The sequence below is a fragment of the Nomascus leucogenys genome, chromosome 24, assembly GCF_006542625.1.
Source record: "Nomascus leucogenys isolate Asia chromosome 24, Asia_NLE_v1, whole genome shotgun sequence".
In the NCBI taxonomy this organism is placed as follows: Eukaryota; Metazoa; Chordata; class Mammalia; order Primates; family Hylobatidae; genus Nomascus; species Nomascus leucogenys.
The window spans coordinates 1404288-1430306 of NC_044404.1; the positions used below are offsets into that span (position 1 = coordinate 1404288).

A 26019-nucleotide genomic window follows, 5' to 3' on the forward strand; every position below is an offset into this window, starting at 1 on the left:
GCTGTTGCAAAGTATTTCTCTTTAAGTTTTTGTATTCTGATCATTGCTAGTATATAGAAATGCAGTTGGCTGGGCACGGTGGCTTATGCCTGTAATCCCAGCACTTTGGGAGGCCGAGGCGGGTGGATCACGAGGTCAGGAGATCGAGACCATCCTGGCTAACACAGTGAAATCCCATCTCTACTAAAAATACAAAAAATTAGCCGGGTGTGGTGGCAGGCGCCTGTAGTCCCAGCTACTCGGGAGGCTGAGGCAGGAGAATGACGTGAACCTGGGAGGCGGAGCTTGCAGTGAGCTGAGATCACGCCACTGCACTCCAGCCTGGGCGACAGAGCGAGACTCTGTCTCAAAAAAAAGAAAGGAAGAAATGCAGTTGATTTTTTTTATGACTGTGGATCTAGCAACATGGTAGGTTAATTTTAACATTTGAATAGTTTTTATAGATGTTGGTTTTTAAATTGTATTTTGTTTCTCTCAAAGCGAATGTAGAAGTTACTTACAGTTTTTTTTGTAGTGAATCATTTGCAGAGGTAGCATTCAAACCGAAGTAATTATTAGCATTAGTCAGTTTCCTTGTGCTTATGTATTTGGTGACTAAATATACATAATGACTCTATTTTTTTGTTCTTTGAATACAGCAGCTCCAGGTGGTTCCACTATTTGGGGACATGCAAATAGAACTGGCAAGATACATCAAGACCAGCGCCCACTACGAGGAAAATAAATCTCGGTAGGAGGAGAGGAAAGCTGCCTGGTTTGAGCTTTCGGCAGTGTCCTCATTGTGCGGTTTTCAAACATCCTGCTTATTTGTCTAGAGATAACACTGTTAACATTCTCAGCCCGGAACTAAATGTCCAGTGTTGTAGCCTTTGCCACTTGTGGCTATTTACATTTAAGTTTATTGAAAAATACAATGAAATTTTAATTTCCTTACAACAGCCCCGTTTGAAATGTTCAATAGTTAGTGGCTACTGTGTTGGACAGCACAGATACAGAACACTTTCATCATCCTAGGGATTCCTATTGGACAGTGCTGGGTGATAGTCTTTACGTTTAAAAAGGTTGTCTTAAAAAGAAAAGAAGAGGGTGGGGCGCGGTGGCTCACGCCTGTAATCCCAGCACGTTGGGAGGCCGAGGTGGATGGATCTCTTGAACTCAGGAGTTTGAGACCAGCCTGGGCAACACAGTGAGACCTTGACTTTATGAAAAAATACAAAAATTAGCCGGGCGTGGTGGCAGATGCCTGTAGTTCCAGCTACTCAGGAGGCTGAGGTGGGAGGATTACTTGAGTAGTCTAGGAGGTGGAGGTTGCAGTGAACCAAGATTGCACCACTGCAGTCCAGCCTGGGCAAGAGAGCAAGACCCTGCCTCAAAGAAAAAAAGAAGAGACTGACGGTGTGTCAGATGTGACATCTGCAGACAATGTGGCCCTAAATCCTAAACTGTGTACCATCTTACTCTGTGAAGAACTATAAAGATCCTCAGTACAGTTCCAGATGTTGGCAGGCTCTCCTCCCCACTGCAGACTCTACAGAGCCATCTGAGCCTCAGGGGAGGCTTTCACTGACTTTTGCCAAGCACTGTGCCCGTAGCCAACCTGCGGTCACCATTCAGCCGTGATTTTGACAAACGAAGTTGCATCTCAGTCTCAGGGGTCAAGAAGCCTTTTCAGTAGAGGACAGACAACAAATATTTTAGGCTTTACAGGCCACAGGTGGTCTCCATTGGATATGCTTCTGTGTTGTTTTTTTAAACAACCTATTAAAAACATAAAAGCCATTTGTGTGGCTCTGGCACCAAACCGGCGTCCTGAGCTGCCCCAGCGCTGTGGCCTGCCGGCGCCTCCACAGGTAACGTGGGTGCTTTCTCTCTGCACAGATGGACGTGCACATCCTCCGGCAGCAGCCCTCAGTACAACATCTGCGAGCAGATGATCCAGATCCGTGAGGACCACATGCGCTTCATTTCGGAGCTGGCACGCTACAGCAACAGCGAGGTGCGCCCCGCGACCTGGAGCCGCACGGGCACCCGAGGGTCGCCTGTGTGTGTTTGCACCCAAATCTTAGGTTTAATTGCTTTGAAAAACAGTTTACTACCAGATACAATCATATGTCACATAATGACAGGGACAGGTTCTGACAAATGTGTCATTAGGCAGTTTCATCATTGTGGGAACGTCATCGTGTCCTCATGCTAGCCTGGAAGGTACAGCTGCGGCACAGCTAGGCTGCAGGGTACAGCCCATGGCTCCTAGGCCACACACCTATGGAGCACGTTGCTGTGCTGAAGATTCTGGATAGTTGTAACACAATGGTATGTATTTGCGTATCTAAACATATCTAAACATAGAAAAGGTACAGTGAAAAGATGGTATTATAATCTTATGGGACCACCATTCTTTATGCTGTCATTGACCAAATGTGGTGCATGACTGTACTGCAAAAGCACCCATTATAATTGACAAGGCAGAGAAATTAGTGTTCTTTCTGTTCAGCTGTACAAAAAGCTTTTTTTTTTTTTTTTTTTTTTTTTTTTTTTTTCAGAAAAACATTATAGGCATCCCAAGAGAAAGGACAGAGACGAGATAATTAATTGATTAAGTGGCATTTCCTAGTCTAGTACTGTGATTCCAAGCAACTCGAAAGATGGTTGGAGAAGGGAGGACACTGGGAAAAGAAAGGGTGATTCTGACCTGGGGCCCCTGTAAGCCTAGAAAGGAAGAAGTCCTGAGGCCAGAGGTGAGCAGGAGCCTCTGGGTGGCTGTCAGGAGACGTCCCAGGGGCATTGGATTCATGTGTCCAGGAGGTGGGCCTGGAGTTGGGTGCAGAGAACAGGTGCTTTCTCTTTAGTTCCATCCAGCTTTGCGGCTGGGTTTGCCACGTTGGCATTGTGGCCACTCCCATTCTCCTCACTCACCCAGGTTGACTCCGAGCCAGCACTGCTGGCATGTCTGTGCTACAAATTGCTGGCAGGGACTGCGGGTTTTAGGGTATATACACAAGCTGCTTTGCTGGACTGGTTAGTCCCTCAAGGGTCTCAGGAGGACCATTAACCTTAGCAGGGACAATTCTGTGGATGTTGTCCCCACCCACTGCGGACGATGAGCACCCGTCCCCCACCCCCCATGGTTACCAGTCATCATGTAACCAAACTGACTGACAACCCAGTAGTCCAGGTATCTTGGGGCACCTGCTGCTTCTACCACAGACCCCTGGCAAGTGTTTGGGCATGTCAGACAAGGAGGCTGTCCTGGGTGAGTCAGTGATTGAGTGGCGAGCGAGTGGGAGGCCTGGGACATTACTGTGCACTGCTGTGGCCTTTATGAACACTGTGTGCTTAGACTGTGCTAAATTTCTTAAAAGGCTTTTTCTTTCTTTAATAATGAATTAGCCTTAGCTTACTGTAACTTTTACTTTATAAACTGTTTACTTTTAAAAAGAGCTTTTTGGCTTTTGTAATAACACTTTGCTTAAAACACAAACACATTGTATACCTGTGCAAAAATATTTTCTTTCTTTATATCCTTATTCTATAAATTATTTTTCTACTAAAAAGTTTTTGTTTTTTTCCTTTTGAGCTTTTTCGTTAAAAACGAAGACCCAAACACACACATTAGCCTAGGCCTACACGGGGTCAGGATCATCAAGACGTCACTAGGCAGTAGGAATTTTTCCACTACATTAAGATTTTATGGGACCACCATCACGTATGTGGTCTTGTTGACTGGAGCATCCTTAGGTGGCATCTGACTGTAATTGGTTCTCTGGCATTGTCTAAGGTAACAAAGCAGTTTTTTTCTGAGTACAGTTTTTTTTTTTTTTTGGGGGGTGAGACAGAGTCTTGCTGTGTCACCCAGGCTGGAGTGCAGTGGTGCAATCTCAGCTCACTGCAAGCTCCGCCTCCCGGGTTCACACCATTCTCCTGCCTCAGCCTCCTGAGTAGCTGGGACTACAGGCGCCCGCCACCACGCCCGGCTAATTTTTTTTTGTATTTTTTTAGTAGAGACGGGGTTTCACTGTTTTAGCCAAGATGGTCTCAATCTCCTGACCTGGTGATCCACCCGTCTCAGCCTCCCAAAGTGCTGGGATTACAGGCGTGAGCCACCGCACCTGGCCTCTGAGTACAATTTTAAAGTGATTCCACTTTAGGTTTGTTGACTTTCTTTTTTCTGAAAGCTGAACATCCTGGTGAATGACGCCAGCATAATTTGATTTATGTCATTATGTCATAATCTAGTCTTTTTTTTTTTTTTTTTTTTTTTTGAGGCAGAGTCTTGCTCTCTTGCCCAGGCTGGAGTGCAGTGGCGTGATCTCAGCTCACTGCAAGCTCCGCCTCCCGGGTTCACGCCATTCTCCTGCCTCAGCATCCCAAGTAGCTGGGACTACAGGCGCCTGCCACCACGCCCGGCTAATTTTTTTGTATTTTTAATATAGATGGGGTTTCACTGTGTTAGCCAGGATGGTCTCGATCTCCTGACCTCGTGATCTGCCCGTCTCGGCCTCCCAAAGTGCTGGGATTACAGGCATGAGCCACTGTGCCTGGCCTTTTTTTTTTTTTTTTTTTTTTTTTTGAGACAGAGTCTCGCTGTCGCCCAGGCTGGAGTGCAATGGCGCGATCTCGGCTCACTGCAGGCTCCACCCCCCGGGGTTCACGCCATTCTCCTGCTTCAGCCTCCCAAGTAGCTGGGACTACAGGCGCCCGCCACCTCGCCCGGCTAATTTTTAGTAGACACGGGGTTTCACTGTGTTAGCCGGGATGGCCTTTTTTTTTGAGACTGAGTCTCTCTCTGTCGCCCGGGCTGGAGTGCAATGGTGTGATCTTGGCTCATTGCAACTTCCACCTCCCGGATTCAAGCGATTCTCCTGCCTCAGCCTCCCAAGTAGCTGGGACTACAGGCACACACCACCATGCTTAGCTAATTTTTGTATTTTTAGTAGAGACAGGGTTTCACCATGTTGGCCAGGATGATCTCCATCTCTTGACCTTGTGATTCTCCCACTTCAGCCTCCCAGAGTGCTGGGATTACAGGCATGAGCCATCACGCCTGGCCATAATCTAGTTTTAAAAGAGCAATGCCAGTCCTACTAATTACAGTGACTAGAAATTGTTTTAGGATTTGTTTTGCAGGTGATTTTGCCCTTGAGCTTCTCACTCAGAGTTTTTTTTTTGTTTTTGAGATGGAGTTTCGGCCGGGCGCGGTGGCTCACGCTTGTAATCCCAGCACTTTGGGAGGCCGAGGCGGGCGGATCACGAGGTCAGGAGATCGAGACCACGGTGAAACCCCGTCTCTACTAAAAATACAAAAAAGAAATTAGCCGGGCGTGGTGGTGGGCGCCTGTAGTCCCAGCTACTCGGAGAGGCTGAGGCAGGAGAATGGCGTGAACCCGGGAGGCGGAGCTTGCAGTGAGCCAAGATTGCGCCACTGCACTCCAGCCTGGACGATGGAGCGAGACTCCGTCTCAAAAAAAAAAAAAAAAGATGGAGTTTCACTCTTGTTGCCCAGGCTGGATGGCGTGCGATGGTGGGATCTCGGCAATTCTCCTGCCTCAGCCTCCCGAGTAGCTGAGATTACAGGCATGCACCACCACGCCCAGCTCCTTTTTTATATTTTTGGTAGAGATGGGGTTTCACTATGTTGGCCAGGCTGATCTCGAACTCCTGACCTCAGGCAATCCACCTGTCCCGGCCTCCCAAAGTCCTGGGATTACAGGCATGAGCCATCTCACCGGTCCCCTTACTCAGAGGATTTTAAGTCACACCATGGTGTTTAGAGCTGCTCAGGGTCCTCTCAGTGGTCATGCTGTGAACTCCATGCACATTCCCGCCATTGTTTCATTTTGCTTTTGACTTTTAGGGATTGCATTTCCGATCTCATTTAATTCTGTGTCCTAATTATATAAAATATTTGTGTGGTTCTAATATCACATCTATAAAAAGGTGTATTCAAAGAAGCCTGCCTTCTCCACGCTGCCCCTTCCTCCCCATAGGTCACATGTTTAAATTTAGGGAGTGGTTATTTGATAGAGCAAACCCACATGACTTGTGTGTTGCCCTTCCCCAGCCTAGTGGAAGTGCGCCAAGCCCACGCGTGTTACAGCCCTGCGCCCGGCCCGCGGTTCCCCGGGCAGTGGCGGTGGCAGCGGCCTGTCCCTTGCTCTGTGCTCTGCAGCACGCCCGTGGCCATTTTCCCAGAAGGAGGGTCCAGGACCCACAGCATTTCTTATTTTCTTTTAATTAATTAATTTATTTATTTATTTATTATTTTTTGAGACGGAGTCTCCCTCTGTCGCCCAGGCTGGAGTGCAGTGGCACTATCTCGGCTCACTGCAAGCTCTGCCTCCCGGGCTCACGCCATACTCCTGCCTCAGCCTCCAAAGTAGCTGGGACTACAGGAGCCCGCCACCACGCCTGGCTGATTTTTTTGTTATTTTTCAGTAGAGACGGGGTTTCACTGTTTTAGGATGGTCTGGATCTCCTGACCTCGTGATCCGCCCGCCTCGGCCTCCTGCATTTCTTATTTTCACGCGTGTGACTTCGGGGTGGATTCTCAGGGTGGATCCCGGGGTGGAGGGGCTCGGCGAGGGGGCGCTGGTTTCTCACGGGGCCGTACCCGCCTTGTGCAGGTGGTCACGGGCTCGGGCCGCCAGGAGGCCCAGAAGACGGATGTGGAGTACCGCAAGCTCTTCGACCTGGCGCTGCAGGGCCTGCAGCTGCTGTCGCAGTGGAGCGCGCACGTGATGGAAGTGGTAGGTCCCGTCCCCGACCCCAGCCCCCCTCCAAAGCTGCCTCGGGCACTTTATTCACATTAACTTTTGGTCTTTGGGCTTTTTATCTTTGGCCCTAGAAAGACGAGAACATCTATCAGTAGAAATGTTTCCAAGGTGATTTTAAGTACATTTCATTTATGTGTGTAATAAATGAAGGGCCTCATTTTAAAAAAAAAATCTTGATAGAATTAAATTTGTACCATTGTGATTTTCTTTAAGTCTCTCTTTTTTTGAGATGGTCTCACCCTGTCGCTTAGGCTGGAGTGCGGTGGTGCAAACATAAGTCCCTACAGCCTTGACCCCCACCCCAAGCAATCCTTCTGCCTCAGCCTCCCGAGTAGCTGGGACCACAGGTGTGCACCACGGCGCCCTGCTCCTTTTTTTTTTTTTTTGAGACGGAGTTTTGCTCTTGTTGCCCAGGCTGGAGTGCAGTGGTGTGATCTCAGCTCACTGCAACCTCTGCCTCCCGGGTTCAAGCGATTCTCTTGCTTCAGCCTCCTTAGTAGCTGAGATTACAGGCGCCCACCACCACTGCTGGCTAATTTTTTTGTATTTTTAGTAGAGATGGTATTTCACCATGTTGGCCACACTGGTCTTGAACTCCTGACCTCAGGTGAACTACCCGCCTCAGTCTCCCAAAGTGCTAGGATTACAGGCTTGAGCCACCGCGCCTGGCCTAGTTTTTTGTTTTTTGTTTTTTGGTGTTTTTTTGTACAGGCAGAGTCTCACCGTGTGGGCCAGGCTGGTCTCAAACTCCTGGCCTCAAGCCATCTGCCTGCCTGGGCCTTCCAAAGTGCTGGGATTAGAGGCGTGAGCCACTGTACCTGGCCAAGTCTCGTTTTTTCATTAAAATTTTATTTTGCTTTAAATATTTACTTGTATTGATGCATAATAGGGGTACATAGTTTCAGGATACATGTAATAATTTAATACAGTCATACAGTTTGCAAAGATCTAATTGGTGTGCTTGGGATGTCCATCGCCATAAATATTTGTCCTTATGCCAGAAAAATTCGAGTTCTTCCCTATCTATTCTGAAATGTACCATAAATTATTTTAATTAATAGTCACCCTAACTGATCTAACACTAGGTCTTATTTCTAATATCAAACTGTACATTTGTACCCATTAATGTCGCTTCATGCCCCGCATTTTTAAGATAACATTTTCTCTTTGGAGCTCCAGCCATCAGTGTCTCAATATCTTTTGTTGAACATTAGTAAATTATTTCTCATGCCATATAAAGATTTGGATACCTGTAAGTAATGAAAGATTTTCCCTTTTGTGATTTATTTTGATCACATAAAAATTATAAAATTGGAAGAGTACATGGTCATTTGAAAGGCAAAATCTTTACTTACTTATTTATTATTTTACTTTTTGTAGAGATGAGGCCTCACTATATTGCTCAGGCTGATCTTGAACTCCTGGGCTCTAGTGATCCTCTTGCCTCGGCCTCCCAAGTGCCGGGGTCATAGGCATGAGCCACTGTGCCTGGCCCAGAATCCTTTTTAAAATGATGATGAAATGCCTAGAGTCTTAGATACTCAGCACTCACTATCCAGCCCATTTTGCCGGGTAGGTTTTTTAAACGAGAGGTTACAGGGCCAGAGTCTTTTGCCCATCTGTGGAGATAGACGGTGTGTGCGCCCTCGTGTGATTTTCAGAATGCAGCAAAGGTTTGAAGGCTGGCCTGGCTTTGGCCACCATCGTGTGAGTCAGACTAGAAGCCAGGCATTTTGCATGCAATATGGAACACCTCTGCTCTTTCGGCCACCACAGTATTCCTGGAAGCTTGTGCACCCCACCGACAAGTATTCCAACAAGGACTGCCCCGACAGCGCCGAAGAGTACGAGCGCGCCACACGCTACAACTACACCAGCGAGGAGAAGTTTGCCCTAGTGGAGGTGAGGACGCTTGGCCGCTCGCTCTTCCTCATGTCGCTCTGGCCTCACACTGTCTTCTCTGTCAAAAGCAAAAACATGAACAAAACTGCCTGTTTACTCATTGCTTCCGTGTGAGCACCCCTTTCCATCTGGCAGAGTAGTCAGAGTAGAACGCGTTAGAGAAACAGTGGTTGTCGGTCCTGGGTCTGCACTGAAGCTCCCTGTGTGCGAATCTGGACTCCTGGACCTGCGTCTGGATGGAGAGCAGTGTCAGGTGCGGGGAAGGGAGGTGAAACAGATGTGGCCCCTGCTGAGAGAGAAGAGCTGTCTTGCTCTCCTGTGAGGCAGGCGCTGCACTCCCCTCGTGAGTCTTTCCATGGGCAGCTCTTCATTCCAGCATCAACCGGTATCTTTTCTTTCATAGCTCTGCTTTTCCTGTGCTGATTGCGAAATCTTTGCGTACCCTCAGGTCGTGAAGGTATTCTGCATCGCTTTCTGAATACCTCACTCTGCTTTCACACTGAGATGCGAAATTCACCTGAAGTTCATTTTTGAAACAATTCCGTCCAACCCTCACGCTGCCACCTTTGTAGCCGGTCACGTGACAACGCATGTGTGGCTGTGTTTCTGCTCTGCTCTAACCCAGTGTTAGTTGCTGTGTGTATCGCAGCACCACTCTGTAGCTTTGTAGTCATCTACTGTGTCCGGGAAAGCACGTCTTTCTGTCTTCTAGACTTCGTTGGCTATTCTTCCCCACTGTAGTTTCATATTCATTTTAGAATCAGCTTTTCCCATCCCACAGTGAGGATTTTAATCAGGATATGAACAGTCCTATGGATCATGACAGGAGAATTGACAGAAGTCTCATACAGTTGGCCCTCAGTGTTCTTGGGTTCTACCTCCGTGAACCAACCTTGGGTCAAAAATACTCAGAAAGAAAAAATAACACTACAACAGTAAAAAGTAATAAAAATGTTAAAACCACAGTATAATAACTATTTATATAGCATTTACATTGTGTTAGGGATTTAGGTAATCTAGAGATGATTTAAAGCATACTAGAGGATGTGCATAGGTTACATGTAAATACTACACTATTTTATTGAGTTGTTTTTTGGAGATTTTTTTTTTTTTTTTTTTTTTTGAGACAGGGTTTTACTCTGTCTCCCAGACTGGAGTGGAGTGGCATGGTCTTAGCTCACTGTTTTGGCCTCAGCCTGCTGGACTCAAGCAATCCTCCCCCCTCAGCCTCCCCATTAGCTGAAACTATAGGTGCATGCCACCACACCTGGCTAATTTTTATATTTTTGGTAGAGACAGGGTGTCACCAAGTTGCCCAGGCTCGTCTCAAACTCCTGAGCGCAAGCAGTCCACCCGCCTCAGCCTCCCAAAGTGCTGGGATTGCAGTCAGCCACTGCGCCCAGCCAACATTTTCTAATTTTTTGACATAAGGTTTTTCATAGTAAATTCTCATCTTATTTTGGTAGAAGCTTTTCTTTTTTCACATAACCATACAGTTCACCCATTTGAAGTGTAAAATTCAATGCTTTCAGCACATTCACAGAGTTGTACAATCACAATCAAATTTAGAACAAAAAGAAATGCCAGCCCATTATCAGTCGTCACCCTTCATTCTTCCCTCCCTCAACCCTGTGCAGCCACCACCCTGCTTTCTGACCCTATAGATTTGCCTATTCTGGGCATTTCATATGAGTAGATCATACCGTATGTGGCCCTTTGTGACTGGCTTCTTTCACTTAGCATAATTTTCCTTTTTTTTTTCTTAAGATGGAGCCTTACTCTGTCACCCAGGCTAGAGGGCAGTGGTGCGATCTCAGCTTACTGCAACTTCTTCCTCCTGGGTTCAAGCGATTCTTGTGCCTCAGTCTCCAGAGTAGCTGGGATTAGAGGCATCCACCACCACGCCCGGCTAATTTTTGTATTTATAGTAGAGACAAGGTTTCCCCATGTTGGCCGGGCTGATCTCAAACTCCTGACCTCAGGTGATCCACCTGCCTTGGCCTCCCAAAGTGCCGGGATTACAGGCGTGAGCTACCGTGCCAGGCCACTTAGCATAATTTTCAAGGTTCACACAGGTATCATTGTTTTGTTCTGTTTATTGCTGAATAATATTGCATTACATGGATTTATTATATTGTATTTATCCATCCATCAGATGATAGACATTTGGGTTATTTCTACCTTTTCACTATTAGGAATAAAGTTGCTGAGAACTTCTTTTTCTTGTTTTTTTTGTTTTTGTTTTTGTTTTTTGAGACAAGGTCTCACTCTGTCACCCAACTGGAGTGCAGTGGCAGGATTATGGCTTATTGCAGCCTCAATCTTCTGGGCTCAGACAATCCTCCCTCCACAGCCTCCCAAGTAGCTAGGACCACAGGCACATACCACCATGCCCGACTAATTTTTAAATTTTTTGTAGAGATGGGGTCTCACTATGTTGCCTAGTCTGGTCTTGAACTCCTGAGCTCAAGTGATCCTCCTGCTTTGACTTCTCAAAGCACTGGGATTAGAGGTGAGCCACCATGCCCAGCCTCTATGACCTTTCATTTGCGGGTTTTTGTGTAGATGCTGGTTTTCATTTCTTTCAATTGTATAGCTAGAAATGCAATTACTGGATCATAACGGCACATTTAGGTTTTGAGGAACTGCCAGATAGTCACAGCACCATTTCTCCTTCTTACCAGCAGTAAGTGAGGGCTCCAGTTTCCCCACATCCACACCAAACTTGTTGTTGTATGTCTTTTTGATTCTAGCCATCCTAACGGGTGTGAGCTGGTATCTCATTTCGTTGCGCTTTTGATTTGCGTTTTTCTAACAACTAAGGATGTTAAACGTCTTCTTATATGCTTGTTGGCCATTTGTGTGCATTATTTGGAGAAATGTCTTTTCAGATCCTTTGCCCATTTTTAATTAGGTTATCTGTTTTATTATTGAGTTGTAAGAGTTCCTTATACATTCTAAATATCAGTTCCTTACAGCCCTAGGATTTTCAGTATCTTCTCCCATTCTATGATTGTCCTTTTAGTTTCTTAATAGGGTCTTTTGAGACACAAAGGGTTTTAATTTTGATGATGTTTATCTGTTTTTCTTTTGTTGCTTATGCTTTTGGTGTCATATGTAAGAAATCATTGTGTAACCCAGGTCATGATGATTTACTCCTGTGTTTCCTTCTAAAAATCTTTTGTTTTTTCTTTCTTCTTTTTTTTTTTTTTTTTTTTGAGACAGAGTCTTGCTCTGTCACCCAGGCTGGAGTGCAGTGGTGTGATCTCGGCTCACTGCAACTTCTGCCTCCCAGATTCAAGCAATTCTCCTGCTTCAGCCTCCCAAGTAGCTGGGATTACAGGCGTGCGCCACCACACCCAGCTAATTTTTGCATTTTTAGTAGAGACAGGGTTTCACCATGTTAGCCAGGCTGGTCCTGAACCCCTCACCTCAGGTGATCCACCCGCCTTTGCCTCCCAAAGTGGTAGGATTACAGGCGTGAGCCTTTTCTGAAGTTTTATAGTTTTAGCCTTTTCTAAAAGTTTTATAGTTTTAGCTCCTAATTTAAACCTAATATAAATATGTGATCCATTTTGAGTGGATTTTTATACAGCGTGTGACAAGGTTGTGTCAGGGGCCCTCCAGACCACCCTCCATCCCCCGACTGGCTGGGAGGACTCACAGGGCTTGATAGTTGTTGCACTGAAGGTTATGACTCCTTGCAGCCGAAAGACAGTCAGATCAGCAAAGGGAAAAGGCACAAGAGTGGAGTCCAGAGAAGACGGGTGTAAACTTCCAGCTGTGCCTGCTAGTGGAATTGCACGGGACGTGCTTATTTCTCCCAGCGATGATGTATGACAGCACACGCAAAGTGTGGCTCACCAGGGCAGCTCCCCAGAGCCTTGGGGTCCTGGGTTTTTACTGGGGGCCAGTCACGTGGCTGACCTTAGCTACTCAGACTCTAGGTCCTCAAAACACACACAGGAGGTCAGTATTAGTCACCTTGTTAGCAGAGACTGGTCAGACTGGTACAGCAGTATGCCCTGGGCCCCAGGCACACAAAAACATACTCTCTAGGCAGGACACTCCCAAGGTTCAGAGCTGGTTCCTGGGATGACCTCAGCCAGTCCTGAAGATGGGCCTTTCTTGGGGATGTGTGGAGTTTCATTCTCCCCAGCCTGCTGAGTTAACCCTTTCCGGCACAAGGGTCCACCTTGATTCTCTCGCATGTGCATATACAGTTGTCAGTACTATTTGTTGAAAAGATGAAAAAAAAAAAAGAAAAGATGATCTTCCCCATCGAATTGTTTTGGTACCCTGTTGAAAATCAATTGTAAGTTAACTTCCGGACTCTTAATCCTATCCCATTGACCTCTGTCTATCCTATGACAGTATTTTTTCATAATCTCTTAATCTGTCTATAAACCGCTAATGTCCCCTTTTTCATTCTTAATGCTGGTAATTCGTGCTTTTTTTTTTTTGGAGACAGAGTCTCGCTGTGTTGCCCAGGCTAGAGTGCAGTGGCACAATCTCAGCTTACTGTAACCTTCACCTCCCGGGTTCAAGCTACTTCTGGCTAATTTTTATATTTTTAGTAGATACAGGGTTTCACCAATGTTGGTTTGGCTGGTCTTGAACTCCTGAACTCAAGTGATCTGCCCTCCTTGACCTCCCAAAGTGCTGGGATTACAGGCCTGAGCTACCACGCCTGGCCTGCTTCTCTGTCTTTTTTTTCTTTGTTATTCTTGCTGAGCATTTGTCAGTTTTATTATTTATGTACTGAACAGCTTTGTCTTTGTTGATCACCCTTGATTATACACTTGTTTTCTGTTTCATTAATTGTTGCATTTATTTATATATTTATTTTTGAGACACAGTCTCACTGTGTCACCCAGGCTGGAGTATAGTGACGCCATCTCAGCTCACTGCAACCTCCACCTCCCAGTTTCAAGCAGTTCTCCTGCCTCAGCCTCCCAAGTAGCTGGGACTACAGGTGTGCACCACCACACCAGGCTAATTTTTGTATTTTTAGCAGAGACGGGGTTTCACCATATTGGCCAGGCTGGTCTCGAACTCCTGACCTCGTGATCCGCCCGCCTCAGCCTCGCAAAATGCTGGGGTTACAGGCATGAGCCACTGCGCCCGGGTGCTTTTAGTTATTTTTCTCCTATTTTGGGGGGGTTTATTTTGCTGTTTTCTATAAATCAGTGATGAATATTTGATAAGTATTATGATTTTTATCCTTTTTAGTTTTCTAATGCATGCATCTAAAGCTCTCAGTTTGCTGTTAACTTGCCTTTTCCTTCTTCCTGTAAGTGTAAATATGTAGGATTGTTATGTTCGCTTAAATGAGTTTTTCCTCGTTTGGTTTTTTAAATAGAACTTTTCTTTCTTGTTGATTGGAAAAACAATATAAAATCATCAAACAATTTTCCAAAGTAAGCATGCTGAAAACACAAGCATGGCATTAGGAAGGCACAGTGCCTGCGGCGCCATCACAGAGACAGCGCTGAGCAGCTGAGTGCGTTTTCTTCCAGACGTTTTCCTTTCTAAAATTTTCGTTATTTTAATTGCATATAGACCATGAGTCTTACATGCAAACAGTCCATTTGGAAATTCTTTACATTATAGAAGGATGAATTAAAAGCAGACTGTCAACTTTTCCACCTGAAAATTTCATGAAAAAGAAAAGCACCAAAATCATATAAGCTGTGTTTCAAGTACTTGTCAGACACGTCTACATTTACCCATGAATCAGGCTGTTTATAAAGCCATAATGAGGAACACAAAAGGTGTGAATAAAACCAGAAAGTGTTAGAGGGAGACTGTGTGAAGTCTTGGGGAAACACATTTGTGTTCTTGCTAAGCGAACTTCAAACCAACAGATTTAATAAGAGTAGGAAGATGCTTAGCCAAGCATGGTGGTGCATGCTTGTAGTCCTAGTTACCCAGGAGGCTGAGGCAGGAGGTCGATTGAGCCTGGGAGTTCAAGGCTGCAGTGAGCTATGATCATGCCACTGCACTCCAGTCTGGGCGACAGAGCGAGACCCTGTCTCAAAAAAAAAAAAAAAAAAAAACCTGCCTTAATTTTGAATCTGTCAAATATTTAATTTCAAAAGGTTTTTTTGTTTGTTTGTTTTTTGTTTTTTTATTACTGTGGACTGAAGACCATTTTCAGATGTTGAAGTAGGGTTTTTGTTTTGTTTTGAGACAGGGTCTTGCTCTGTCACCCAGGCTGGAGAGCAGTGGCATAGTCATGGCTCACTGCAGCCTCCAACTCCTAGGCTCAAGTGATCCTCCTGGCTTAGCCTCCTGAGTAGCTGGGACTATAGGCTCATGCCACCACACCTGGCTAATTTTTAAATTTTTTGTAGAGATGGGGTCTGGCCGTTTTGTTCAGGCTGATCTTGAACTCTGGTCTCAAGTGATTCTCCCGCCTCAGCCTCCCAAAGTGCCAGGATTATAGGTGTGAGCCACCATGCCTGGCCGAAGAAGAGTTGTTAAGATTTTCCCAAATGTATTAGTCTTAGGTACAGCATTCTGGTTAAAAAATAAAAAGAAGTGAATTATGTTTCACTGGTGCCGTTAAACGTTACACTTTGGTGTCTTATATGTCAGATGTCCACATGGGAGGGTGGACTTGGGGTAAGTGTGTCTTGCTCTGCCTCACTTGCTGCTTTCAGAGAGATTTCTAGGTCTCACATAGCTATCGTGAAGTTGGCTGTAGAAATATTTATAAACTGCAAAAGCAGTAAGAAAGCTCATGTAAAGGTCATGCTTGGTTTGTGCCCTTCAATTGTTTATTCAGAAAGTAATAAAACACACTAATGATAACATTACTGGCTGGAAACAGGGAAATAATGAGCCCTGGCACCATTTTTCTGTCCCAGGAATTCCTTTGGAAGCTCTTTGTCATGTAATTATGTTCCATCAGAGTCTTCCAGGCTTTTTCTGTGAATGGTAATTCAGTGCGCCTTTGTTGTGAACAATATGGGATTTGGACTACAACCTCTTGTAACTTCTTTTTCTAGTTAATATCATGCCTGCTTTCCTGAGTCTTTTTCTTCTTTGCCATTTGAATTCCATCACAGGAGGGTGTGCCGGGGTGGATGCGTGTGTGTTTCAAGTCAGATGCATCCCTGTCCTCCAGGTGCTCATGGTCTGATGGGGAGTCAGATGCGGGCACAGTTCCATTGACTATGGCTTTGGAGAAGATGTTTTGGGGCAGGGCAGCTGCAGGGCACGAACGCGGGAGGGCGTAAGAGAGGTGCCGTGGGCGAGGAGGAGCAGCCCCTGGCATGTGCCAGGCAGAGGAGGCTTGGTGCCACCCCTAAGAAGGGCCGTCCCTGTTGCCATGTCCCCCGCAGGTGATTGCCATGATCAAAGGCCTGCAGGTGCTGATGGGCAGGATGGAGAGCGTGTTCAACCACGCCATCCGGCACACCGTCTATGCCGCACTGCAGGACTTCTCCCAGGTGACCCTCAGGGAGCCGCTGCGGCAGGCCATCAAGAAGAAGAAGAACGTCATCCAGAGGTCAGCCTTCTCCACGTCCTGTGCCCGCTGTGCCCACATGTCCTCGGATGAACTTGGATTCAAACAACAGGAGCGTTAAATTCTCAAAAATGATTTCAATATATTTATCTTCAACCTTCAGATGCCCTCTTGGTGAACTACCTCTAAAAGTAATGCATGGGTGCAATTATTAACCCAAACAACGGACAGTAAGTCAGCTGCCGAGTGTCTAGGGAGTCCGAGAACCCCAGGACAAGGTGCATTTATCCCAGGCTCGTGGTACCTGTGGTTCATGCATGGTGCCCGTGAGGGTCTTTGCACGGTGGAGCCCTGTTGGTGTTGAGGCTGTGTTCCAAACCAGTTGAGAGACATGGCCAGGCTCCGGTCATGTGGGTGACTTCACGTCCCTGCTGGTTATTGGGGACAGCCAGCTGCGGGCAGGTGGGGCCCAGCTCTGCTCCAGGCGGAGGCTGTGTTCTGCCCTCTCCCTGCCCACAGCGTGACTCAGAGCCACCTCACTGCTGCTCTGGGCTAACAGATGCGAACTGGAGCTCAGGGCAGTCTTCTGGGAGTAGTAATACTCTCCAGAAGGCAGGCTTCTTTTAAACTTTCCTGTTGAGCTGGTCCATTACCACATCCCTCCACGGCCCCCAGAGGAATTTGTATTTTCATGGGGGCTGTTCTGAGAGCCTGGTAGTTGGGCGAGGAGATGGTGTGGTTGTGAGGCTGGAGGTCTTGGCCTCTGGGCCTTGCTGATCACTTGGTGGGGTGTTCAGTGTCCTGCAGGCCATCAGGAAGACCGTGTGTGACTGGGAGACAGGGCACGAGCCCTTCAATGACCCAGCCTTGCGGGGCGAGAAGGACCCCAAGAGCGGCTTCGACATAAAAGTGCCACGCCGCGCCGTGGGACCCTCCAGCACTCAGGTTCTCGTCCCTTGAGCCCCGCCTGCACCCTCTCCCTGGGGGGACCCACCCTGAGCTGTGAGCAGGTGGGGCTGGTGAGGCCCGGGTTAAATGAGGTCCCCGCTGCCTGCTCAGGCAGAGAAAGCGGCGCCTGTGGTTTCTGCTGCTCCTCTGTTTCCCGCCCAAGTGAGTTGGGAGCGTGAGCGAGTTGTGCCTTGATTGTCAGATGTGTCATGTGCACTAAGAAGGAGTCTGACTCTATTTCAACTCCCATCCCAACATGTCTGTATTCATTCTGTGTTTCTTGATGGGTGTTTGAATGTCTGTATAATTTTTACGTTGGGTCTGCAAATGACCGTAGATGGGGCGTGGGAAACTGTGAGGTGCTGCTTGCATGTGTCTTGGTCCTAAGCTGCCCACTGTCCTCTCTCCTGGTGTGTTCAGGCTTCCCCGAGGTGCTTCTCAGGACTTTCACACCCGGTTTAATCCACACCGCTGCGTCTGTCCTCCGTCCTGGGGCTGGTCTTCTCCCTCATCTCTGCTGGAGGCTTTTAATGTCTTCTGCCACTCTTCTGGAAAGTCACCAGCAGTGCACGCTGCTGGCTCTGCAGGAGGGTCAGGGGGACGGCCCTCGGCCTGTGCGTGGTGCCGGCCACCCTCCCTGCCTCCCTCTGCGTGTGTCCCGTGTCCCTGCCTGGGGTGTGTGTGTCGAGTGACTAACGTCTCTCTCCTGCCTCTCCCTCCTGTCTGTCCGTGTCTAGCTCTACCTGGTGCGCACCATGGCCGAGTCCTTGGGCTCTGCCGAGCTGCTCAGGCAGCTCAAGTCTCTGGGCATGGAGAGGCTCTTGCATGCGGTTAACACGTTTCTGAGGCAGTCGTGCACCTACCTACCCCTTTTAACCTTTGGTGGTAAGACATCATTTGTTTCTCTTGACGTTTATGGCACGGAGGCGAACTGCTCCGCTACAGGTTGTTCTTTCCCCGAAGCAGCAGCAACGTGGCCACGTAGACAGGCGCCCGGACCCCTCGGGGAGCTGGTGCGGGGCCCTCCCGGCCAGGGCGTAGCGGAGCAGTCCTTCTCTCGTGGGCTCTTTGAGTTTGGCATAACTAATGTACCGTGTATATTTTCTCCCCCACAAATGTTTCCTTGGATAATCCAGCTTTACATGGTGAGAACCATGCTAGAGTCCCTCATTGCAGACAAAAGTGGTTCCAAGAAAACCTTGAGAAGTAGCCTTGAGGGGCCCACCATATTGGACATAGAAAAATTTCATCGAGAGTCATTCTTCTACACTCACTTGATAAATTTCAGTGGTAAGAGATACTGCTGACCAGCATCCGGCCTGGCATGTCCTAACACCACTAACACCGTCTAGAATGCTTCCGCCTGCCTGACCACCCCCTGCCCCGTCCCTTGGTGCACCCAGACGGTGACTCGTCCTGCCCTCTGTGGCAGTGGCTGTACGTCCCTGGCCTGAGCTCGCTCCACAGGGCGTGGCCCTACAAGGGTATAAGCTGAGGAGCCCGGGCTGGCCCTGCGACACGAACAGAAAATCTTTTCAACCCATGCGGGGCCGGAAACAGGCGAATGTAATCTGGTGCCTGAGTTGAGACACAGGCATTGATAAATATCAGAAATGGCCCTTGCAGACCATGACGTGGGGGGAAGGTAGCAGGTGCCCTGTGCCAGGCAAGCCCATCCTGGGTGATGCCCGGCCACCTTGACTGGCCACCGGTGGGTGCGCTCTCTGCCCTCCGTGTGTCTGCCCCGTGTCCTCATCGAGTCGTCCGTGTCCACCTCTTGCTCAGAACAGGATCCCTGCTGTCTTGGCTGGGGTGCTGCAGGTATTGGAGGAAATAGTACCACTTTTGCTGTTAACTCCATGAAAGGATGGAGTTCGAATGTGGGCTCTTTTAATCTGTCTCATTTTTGCGTTAGCCAGACCTCCCTGAGTGTGCCTCTAATGCTGCGGCCTGGACATTGGTTTTTATCCTAAGTGAAAGTGAAGAAGTCCTGTTTTTTGTTTTGTTTTTTGTTGAGACGAAGTCTTGCTCTGTCACCCAGGCTAGAGTACAGTGGGGCGATCTCAGCTCACTGCAAGCTCCGCCTCCCAGGTTCAAGAGATTCCCCTCCCTCAGCCTCCCGAGTAGCTGGGATTACAGGCACTCACCACTGTACCTGGCTAATTTTTGTATTTTTAGTAGAGATGGGGTTTTACCATGTTGGCCAGGCTGGTCTCAAACTCCTGACCTTGTGATCCACCCGCCTCGGCCTCCTGAAGTGCTAGGATTACAGGCGTGAGCCACTGCACCCAGCCAGAAGTCCTGTTTTTATGTCTCCTTTTGAAAAGAACATTTTTAGGTAAAACACAGTGGCTCATACCTGTTAATCCCAACACTTTGGGAAGCCAAGTCAGGAGAATCACTTGAAGCCGGGAGTCTGAGACCAGCCTGGGCAACATGGCGAGACCCCCACCTCTATAAAAAATACAAAATCAGTTGGTGGCACATGCCTGTGTTCTCAGCTACTTGGGAGGCTGAGGCAGGAGGGATCGCTTGAGCCCAGGAGTTGAAGGCTGCAGTGAGCTATGATCGCGCCACTGCCCTCCAGCCTGGGTGACAGAGTAAGAGAGACTCTGTCTCAAAAAAAAAAAAGACACTTTCCCCCTGGATCCCACTGAAGGGCTCACAGGGTTGATGAGGTGGCTTTACCTGCAGCCATGCCCAGCTGGTCCTGTCCTTAGTGCAAGGCCCCGGTGACCCCTCCCCACTCATGTCCATGCTGCATGGCTTGGGGCTGAGCGAGGAGGAGCAGGCACCCGGCACACAGCCATTGTGTCATCTCTGCTAAAGGTTTTTTTTGCTTGCGGGAGATAACATGGTGTTGTTTGAACCCTCCCAGAAACGCTGCAGCAGTGCTGTGACCTTTCGCAGCTGTGGTTCCGAGAGTTCTTCCTGGAGCTGACCATGGGCAGGAGGATCCAGTTCCCCATTGAGATGTCAATGCCCTGGATCCTGACAGACCACATCCTGGAGACCAAGGAGGCGTCGATGATGGAGTGCGTGTCCTGCGGGCCTGTCTCCAGCCTTTGCATGTGGTGACCAGGGGTCCTCAGAGGAGGTGGCGGAGAGGCCGGGACTGTTTTTAGTATTGTATTTGAAATCACGTTTCTGGGCCTGGGCAAAATAGCAAGACCCCAGTCTCTACAAAAATGAGAAAACTTAGCCTGGTGTGGTGGCTGATACAGGAGGATTGCTTTACCACAGAAGTTTGTGGCTGCATTGAGCTATGGATTGCACCACTGCATTCCAGCCTGGCCACGTAGCAAGACCCTGCCTCCAAAAAAAAAAGAAATCATGTTTCCTGGGGTAAAGCTTTAGAGATTAATACAAGTAACTAACCAGTTTCTTGATGTCAGACTGGAATTGAGAGCTCAGGCACTAGAACCAGTCACGTTCCTACTTTGCATGGGTGCTGGCTGGGGCCCGGGGACTCAGCCTGGACCAGGGAGATGGATGAACCCGGACCTTCCCCAGGCCTTCGTAGTGCAGGCTCTGTGAGGTGGCCATGCCCGGGAGCTGCCTTGCAGGAGCCCTGTGGCCTGGCCTTTTGTGTGACACAGCCTCTGACCCAGATGAAGTGGGGAAAGGAAGTATTGATTGAACAGCTTTGTTTTGGGGATCAGGACTGTGGACCTAGATGGAAGGGTCAGTCTTTCAAAATATGAAGTTCATGGAAGGGAAAGTGTTTGGAAAAGGGCGTGTCTCATGGTGAGTGACTGGGGAGCCGCCCAGCTGGTCTGTCTTCTGAGCACCATGAGTGGGAAGCCCCTGAGTTCCTTGTGTGTCAGTCCTCACACATCCCTCGTGGTGCCCAGGAGATGGTAAGGACAGTCACCTCCCACGGTCTGTGGCTGTGGCATGGCTATGCCATCTGTGTGGGCAGAGCCTCTGATGGCTTGTGCCACAGCATTGGGGTGGCATGAGTTGCTGGAACCAGCTTGGAGGCCTCCTTCAGGCATGGGCCTCCTTGCCCCTGGCCATGGCCTTTGTCCAGACATGAGGCAGTGGGAGATGGGCCTTCAACCATGGGCCCATGCTGGACATGCTCCTGGTCAGCTGTGGGATCCAGGACCTTCACCTTTGTTCTTTTTTTTTTTTTTTAATGTTTAATGCTGTCTATGTACTTCCGTTGGTGTGATTTTTTCTTTTCTTTCTTTCTTTCTTTTTTTTTTTTTTTTTTTTTTTGAGACAGAGCCTTGCTCTGTTACCCAGGCTGGAGTGCAGTGGCACAATCTCAGCTCACTGCAACCTCCACCTCCTGGGTTCAAGCAATTCTCCGGCCTCAGCATCCCAAGTCGCTGGGACTATAGGCACCCACCACCATGCCCGGCTAATTTTTGTATTTTTAGTAGAGATGAGTTTCATCATGTTAGCCAGGCTGGTCTCGAACTCTCGACCTCAAGTGATCCACCCACCTCGGCCTCCCAAAGTGCTGGGATTACAGGCATGAGTCATCACGCCCAGCCCACCGTTGTTCTCTTCCAGTCAGTTCATTCTTTTTTTTTTTTTTCCCCAACAGAGACAAGGTTGCTCTATTGCCCAGGCTGGAGTGCAGTGGTGCAAAGACAGCTCACTGCAGCTTCAACCTCCTAGGCTCAGGCGATTCTCCTGCCTCAGCCTCCTGAGTAGCTGGGACTACAGGCATGTGCCACCACACCTGGCTAATTGTTTTGTGTTTCATGGAGATGGGGTCTTGCTATGTTGTCCAACCTGGTCTCAAAGTCCTGGCCTCATGTTATCTTCCTGCTTCATCCACCTAAAGTGCTGGAGTTCATTCTCTATCATTGTTTTTGGACAGGATCTCACTCTGTCACACAGGCTAGAGTGTAGTGGCATGATCTCAGCTCACTGCAGGACAGGCTCAAGTGATCCTTTTACCTCAGCCTCCCAAGTAGCTGGGACTACAGGCGTGCGCCACCACGCCCAGATAGCTTTTTGTAGTTTTGTTAGAGACAGTGTCTTGCCGTATTGCCCAGGCTGGTCTTGAACTCCTGACCTCAAGTGATCTGCCCACCTCAGCCCCACAAAGTGCTGGGATTACAGGCGTGAACCACCAAGCCTGGCCACTGGAGTTCATTCTTTTTTTTTTTTTTTTTTTTTTTTTTGAGATGGAGTCTCGCTCTCACCCAGGCTGGAGTGCAGTGGGGCGATCTCGGCTCACTGCAGGCTCCGCCCCCTGGGGTTCACGCCATTCTCCTGCCTCAGCCTCCCGAGTAGCTGGGACTACAGGCGCCCGCCACCTCGCCCGGCTAATTTTTTGTATTTTTAGTAGAGACGGGGTTTCACTGTGTTAGCCAGGATGGTCTCGATCTCCTGACCTCGTGATCCGCCCGCCTCGGCCTCCGAAAGTGCTGGGATTACAGGCGTGAGCCACCGCGCCCGGCCTGGAGTTCATTCTTGAAATAAGAAAATAACCCAATTTTCTTGTTGTTAAAAAAAAAATCCTGTGTACTTGTAGTGAAATATTTTAAAGCCTGCTAAGTGAGAAGACGCAGGCAGGTGGAGGCCCTTGTCCGTGTGTGGCCTTGAGTGAGTGTCTGCTGTCCGCAAGTGTCCTCGCAGCCTGGTGGGTGTGGCGGCCACCTCAGGCACAGCCACCACGGGCTTTCACAGGAGGATTGTGTGGTGTTTGAAGTGGTGTTTTTCCTTACATGAGAGGTGAAAAATGGAGTTGAGTTTCTGAGGTGGGGGGAGGCCGTCGGAGCTGCGAGTGTGTGGCAGAGGCTGCTGGTCACCCTGCTGCTGTCCTCTGCAGGTACGTGCTCTACTCCCTGGACCTGTACAATGACAGCGCCCACTACGCGCTCACCAGGTTCAACAAGCAGTTCCTCTACGACGAAATCGAGGCGGAGGTGAGGCCCCTGCAGCTCCATTTCTGTTCGTTTCCTTCAATTAAATCTCCTTTCTCATTTTGTTTTCTTCCAAGTATTAAACTTTGTTTAAAATATGAGACAGTATAAACCACGAAGCAAGCATGTGGGAGCGAGCCCTTCCTCTGTGGATATGCTCCCGCGATGAGTGCAGGATGTGCTTTTTCACTTGACTGTGTGTCACTGCGGTGTCTGCGTCCTCGTCTGTTTTTGGTTATGAACATGATCTGGGATGTTCAACTGAAGCAACTCCTGTTTTATTTGTCTATTTTTTGGGTTTTGGATTTTATAAATAGCACTCTGCTGCACTCCCTGGCATGTTTTTTATTTGCATCGCATGACTTCTATAGGACAAATTCCCACAGGTGGAATTCTCAGGTTAGTGTATGCACATTTAAGGAGATGAACCTTATTCTACACATCATCTCCTCTGCCTTCTCACACAAAGACCACCTGAAAATGGTGCTTCAGGGAGACGTCACAGGTCCCCGGCCCTGCAGGATGGGAGGAGGGCAGAGACGCCCTTCTTGGCCCTGTCTGCCGGGCACGTGGGTCCTGGGTCCCACTTGCCACCAAGCGCAGGTATTCTCCTCACAGTACCAGGAGATAGTGCGAATCCCATCTGCAAGTAAGGGTCTTTTGGGGGTGCCTCCTGACCAATCTCACACCCAGAACAGCTGCTTTGCTCCAGAGAAGGCCGTCGGTGGTGCCTCCTGGAGTGCACAGTAGGTGGAGCTGCCCCAGAGCAGGAACCCACCTGCAATGCAGAGTAGCTCCTCGTGGTCACTGTACACAATGAAGAGAGCCTTGTTGATTCTCTCTTGGATTTCAGAGAATAGGAATATTTTTCTCCCTCAGTAAGATTGGTTCTAGCCTAGGTTTCTGTGGCAGTGTGGAGTCACTCCTGGCCACACTGCGGTTTATTTAGTGTGCTGTTGTTGGACAGTAAGATTATTGCTAGTTTCTTTAGTTTATTTTTCTTTTTTGAGGTGAAGTCTTGCTTTGTCGCCGAGGCTGGAGTGCAGTGGTGTGATCTTGGTCACTGTAACCTCTGCTTCCCGAGTTCAAGCGATTCTCGTGCTTAGCCTCCTGAGTAGCCAGGACCACAGGCACGTGCCACCACACGAGGCTAATTTTTTGTATTTTTAGTAGAGGTGGGGTTTCACCATGTTGGCCAGGCTGGTCTTGAACTCCTGACCTCAAGTGATTTGCCCGCCTCGGCCTTGCAAAGTGCTGGGATTACAGGCATGAGCCATCACGCCTGGCCTAGCTTTTTTTCCCTAATAAGAGCCTCAGGCCGGGTGCAGTGGCTTATGCCTGCAATCATGGCACTTTGGGAAGCCAAGGCAGGCAGATCACCTGAGGTTACGAGTTTGAGACCAGCCTGGTAAAACCTCATCTCTACTAAAAATACAAAAATTAGCCTGGCATGGTGGCGGGCACCTATAATCCCAGCTACTCAGGAGGCTGAGGCAGGAGAATCACTTGAAGCTGGGAGGCAGAGGTTGCAGTGAGCCAAGATCGCACCACTGTACTCCAGCCTGGGCAACAGAGCAAGACTCCATGTCAAAAAAATAAAAGAGCCTCAGTTAGTTGCCTTAATGAAACATTTTGTTTTTCACCTTGTTATTTGATCTTGCTTTAGGGAATCAAACTGTAACGTGTGCTTTCTTTTTCTTCAGGTGAATCTATGTTTTGACCAATTTGTTTACAAGCTAGCAGACCAGATATTTGCCTATTATAAGGTTATGGCAGGAAGGTGAGTATCTGGTGTGTGATTTTGATACGAAATGTTTCATAATTTGATCTGACATTCCCATTACAATTTATAGTGTATGAAAAACTTTCTGTCTTCCTTCTACACTAGTTTGCTTCTTGATAAACGGTTACGATCAGAATGCAAGAATCAGGGAGCCACGATCCACCTCCCGCCGTCTAACCGCTACGAGACGCTGCTGAAGCAGAGGCACGTGCAGGTGAGCTGGGGCCGGGCTGTGGTGGGGACGTAGAGCGTGCATTGAAAAGACTGGGTTTTCGGCTGGGTGCGGTGGCTCACCCCCGTAATCCCAACACTGGGAGGCCAAGGCGGGCGGATCACCTAAGGTTAGGAGTTCGAGACCAGCCTGGCCAACATAGCAAAACCTCATCTCTACTAAAAATACAAAAATTAGCTGGGCGTGGTGGTGAGTTCCTGTAGTCCCAGCTGCTCTGGGATGCTGAGGCAAGAGAATCGCCTGAACCTGGGAGGTGGAGGTTGCAGCGAGCTGAGATTGCACCACTGCACTCCAGCCTGGGCGACAGAGTGAGTGAGACTCCGTCTCAAAAAAAAGAAAAAAAAAAAAGATTGAGATTTCTTATAGCTAGCTAGGTTTAGATATCAGCATGCTTTGTGACTGTGAACGTCCTTATAAATTGTTAGGCATTGAAAGACACATCGTTTCTATTGGGTCACCTCACACACAGGGAACACCTGCAGCATTCTGTATCTGCCCTGCGGCTCCTGGGGGCAGGCATAGCCCGGAGGGGTCGGCCCTTCTCCAGGAGCCCAAAAGCCAGAGCTTAAAAAGAATGAAGGTGAGAAGCACTCGTCAGCTCAGAGCATCAGAGAAAACTTTCTCCTGGCCAGCAGGAAGAATTTAAAGATACACAGTGCTTATTTTTCACAGCTTTTAAAAAAATGAAACACATTGCATGCCTGTATCAAAACATCTCATGTACCCCATAAATATGTACACTTACTGCATACCCACAAACATTAAAAAAAGAAAAAAAAATTAAAAATTAAAAGTGATGTTACATTACACACACAAAACTAGTAAAATATGGAAAACTGTAAAAAAAAAATTGCATTTAATTCTACTCTCTATACACCAATAATCACCATGCACATTTTTGGACATTTTTCACCAGGGCTTTGTCATATTTTCATGTTGTTAGAACAACACGGAAGTATGGATATGTTCCTAGTATGCTGAAATAGAGATGGAGTAATTTTCTCTTATTTATCATCGTA

The 26019-nt window shown here is 48.1% G+C and overlaps 1 protein-coding gene across 8 annotated transcripts in view; it reads left to right on the forward strand.

Moving 5' to 3' along the window:
* The window catches only part of CYFIP1 (cytoplasmic FMR1 interacting protein 1), a 119447-nt gene that overhangs the window by 46806 nt on the left and 46622 nt on the right, over positions 1 to 26019 (forward strand). For 5 of the 8 annotated variants that reach the window (XM_030805332.1, XM_030805333.1, XM_030805330.1 and 2 more), the window contains 11 exons: positions 639 to 730; positions 1879 to 1996; positions 6624 to 6746; positions 8550 to 8675; positions 16025 to 16191; positions 16947 to 17094; positions 18234 to 18387; positions 19976 to 20132; positions 22892 to 22988; positions 24689 to 24765; positions 24874 to 24982. In XM_030805332.1, coding sequence (XP_030661192.1) covers positions 639 to 730; positions 1879 to 1996; positions 6624 to 6746; positions 8550 to 8675; positions 16025 to 16191; positions 16947 to 17094; positions 18234 to 18387; positions 19976 to 20132; positions 22892 to 22988; positions 24689 to 24765; positions 24874 to 24982 — 1368 coding nt within the window. Of the gene's footprint in view, positions 1 to 638; positions 731 to 1878; positions 1997 to 6623; positions 6747 to 8549; positions 8676 to 16024; positions 16192 to 16946; positions 17095 to 17834; positions 18388 to 19975; positions 20133 to 22891; positions 22989 to 24688; positions 24766 to 24873; positions 24983 to 26019 lie in introns of those variants that run through there. The other 3 variants (XM_030805337.1, XM_030805334.1, XM_030805336.1) reach the window with 3 other exon arrangements.